Here is a 2,932-nt window from a genome sequence, read left to right on the forward strand (position 1 = left end):
TCATTATACTGCAGTGATGCTGTGACAACTACATACATTTGTTACAGTGCATCTTTCAATTCAAAAAGGTACTGTCATATTTAATGTCTATTATATGTGAATGATATGTTTAATTTTTTATTTCTTTGTTTTTCTTTTAATCAGTATGACTCATGCTCATGTAAATCAGAGATCAATTATCTCAATTATTAGAATATTTAATTTAATGTTTAATTACTATTCAAACAGTATAAATACCATACATCTCTCAGTGTAGTTCAGCACATGGCACCACAATCACAGGGAAAGCTGCTGACATGACAGTTGTCCAGAAAATTATTTGCTGAAAAGGCAGACTTTTCGCAGAGCTATATTGAAGCATAATAATGGAAAGTTGCCTGAAAAGAGAAAAATGGTAGGAAAAGGTGCACGTGCAACAGGGATGACCACAGCTGTTACAGGAAATAAGAAGAGCCAAGAAATTTTGATTTAAGAACTTGATCTGAGGCTGGTGTCAGTGCATAAAGAGCCACCATGCACAGACATCCTCAGGAAAGAGGCCACAACTGCTGCATTACTTATATTAAGATCTTAGAGCACTTCATGCTTCAATCTGCTAACATGCTACTGGTTACTTTAATAATGAAGTGTGTACCTAACCTTAATCTTTAGTACTGAACAACATCTGAAGGCCATGTGCTACACAAAAAAAATCATACTTTTGAAATGTTTTTTTTTTTTTCCCAGAAATTACTAATTGTTATCAGTATACAGTATGGCATATTATATAATTCAGTTGTATTTAAGAAGTAAGAACCTGATGTTTTTTGCTTTTCTAAACTTTTATAAATTAGCTCACAAATAGGTCCTATTTATTGATCATTGTTAATGTTCATTTTTAAAAACAGAAGATAAGATAAGATAATCCTTAGTCCCACAGTGGGGAAATTCACAGTGTCACAGCAGCAAAGGGATAACAAGACATTCAGATGCAAAACGTAGGTAAATTACTAATATATGCACAATATTAATATTAGAAGTAAAAAAAAAACTATGAGGGAAAAAAAACAATAATTATTTACAGATTATTTACAGATAATTGCAAATTGGCCCTTAATTGTACATGTGTGTGTGTGTGTGTGTGTATAATAGAAGAAAAAGTTATTAATGTAATTAAATCATTTAAAATATACATTTAAATGAAGACCCAATTCTAAGAAACAATCCTCATTTATTAGTGTACTAGTCCAGATGAGAACCATAAACCTTGGATGTTTCATTTTTAGACTGTAATAATTAATATCTACTACAAAGATTTTAAAAGGACATATAAAAACACAGACAGTAAAAACAGTAGGCAGTAACAAACTAAAGGCCAGTTCCTGTTCCACAGCCTCAACATAAGAACTTTTCTCTTTTTTCTCACTAGGACTTACCACGCCACAAGTTGATTGATCAATGAATGATCTCTACAGTTTTAATAGTGATAATAAAAGCCACCTTAACTAGCTGGACATTATGTCCTTATGTACTTACATTTTTCAATAAATATATACTAAAATGCTTTTTTATTTTGTTTACTATCATGTAATTAGCATACAGTTATATTCTATTGTTATAGTGGAACAAAACATAATCCCATTTAAGAATTAAAAGTGCCATAACCTTTGTACATGCCATATTTTATATAAAGTGTATGTATGTATATATTTCTGTACAAGATATTAAAATAAGCATATAAACTAGAATTGTGCATAACAAAGTTTTGCAAATTGTAAACATATATAAATACAAATGCGATTCATACTCTGAAATCTTCATTATTGGCTGCAAAATCACATTGGTAGCAAGTATTGTAAAATGCTATAATACAGTTACATTTGATGCACATGTTTCATTATAGGATGCTTGTCTAAATTGTACTGTAATTAGTGATCCATCTTAAAAAAACATCTGTAAAAAAGTAACATGGCTTTTATGAGTTTGATTCTCGGTGTTCAGACGAGATGTGATTTGGTCTACATCTGATGTAGCAGAGCAGGGCAGCATAAAATTTCTCATCTCTTAGGCCATAGACAAGTGGAGTAATTGCCCTTGCAATGACATTAAATGTAATGAAGTTAAAAAAACGAACTGACAAGTATAACTCGATGTCTACTTCTATAATTAATGCTTCAACATAGGGACAAACAATTTCAGAAGTGCACAGAATAAGCTGAAGCATGTGCAGTGAAACAGTACGCAAACCTTTCCTTGCTGACTTCTTGTCAACAGAGGCTGCATGGGCAGCAAGCACTATCATGAAATAGCAAACAGACTCTGTGAGTAAAATTATTATAAAAGTAAGAATATACAAAATACCCCTCATTACACGGTGCCAGTGCTCTGGTGTCATGATCTCATAGAAGCAAAAGGTTGGCTGTAAAAAATATTGTTCCGGTACAGTTGCAACGAGGATGAAAACATCCACCAAAGGCTTTATGGAGCTTGCGATCCAAATGATAAGGATAACTGTAAAGGTTCTGCTGGGGGTGGAGATAGCATTATGTCTCAGTGGCATGCAGATAGCCACATAGCGCTCCACACACATTGCAGTGATAGTTAGCGGTGTGCACGTTGTAACAGTCTCCATAAGTATACACAATGGAATACAGAGGGCCACAGGCATCAGTACAGAGCTGTATGAGAGAATCACTACAAAATCAGTCAGCAAAAGAAAAATCACATCAGTCAGTAAGGTGTGAGCGAACAATAGGTAACGGGTCTCGGTTCTGAAAGCCTGTTTCCTATAGAAAGTGAAAAGCATGAGGATGTTGATGTAGACAAAAGGCCACACAAACAATTGTGTTAGAACCAGTGTTAAATTCACCCTCTGTGGGTTGTAGCTGACTAGTTGCAACTGGTGAGTGCTGCTGTTTGCATTCTGACTGCTGTTGCACTCTGCTGTGCACAT

At 34.1% G+C, this 2,932-nt stretch overlaps 1 protein-coding gene across 1 annotated transcript; it reads right to left on the reverse strand.

Annotated features, from left to right (window-relative positions):
* Positions 1-1,954: 1,954 nt before the first annotated feature.
* On the reverse strand, positions 1,955-2,932 carry LOC140565444 (odorant receptor 131-2-like). The gene has a single exon (XM_072691354.1). It carries the CDS (start codon positions 2,930-2,932, stop codon positions 1,955-1,957), a length of 978 nt encoding a protein of 325 aa, XP_072547455.1.

This window comes from Salminus brasiliensis, chromosome 11 (assembly GCF_030463535.1).
Source record: "Salminus brasiliensis chromosome 11, fSalBra1.hap2, whole genome shotgun sequence".
NCBI lineage: Eukaryota > Metazoa > Chordata > Actinopteri > Characiformes > Bryconidae > Salminus > Salminus brasiliensis.

Bases quoted from the DNA above. Each gene is read 5' to 3' on its own strand.
- LOC140565444 (XM_072691354.1), bottom strand. From the start codon at position 2,932: ATGTGCACAGCAGAGTGCAACAGCAGTCAGAATGCAAACAGCAGCACT.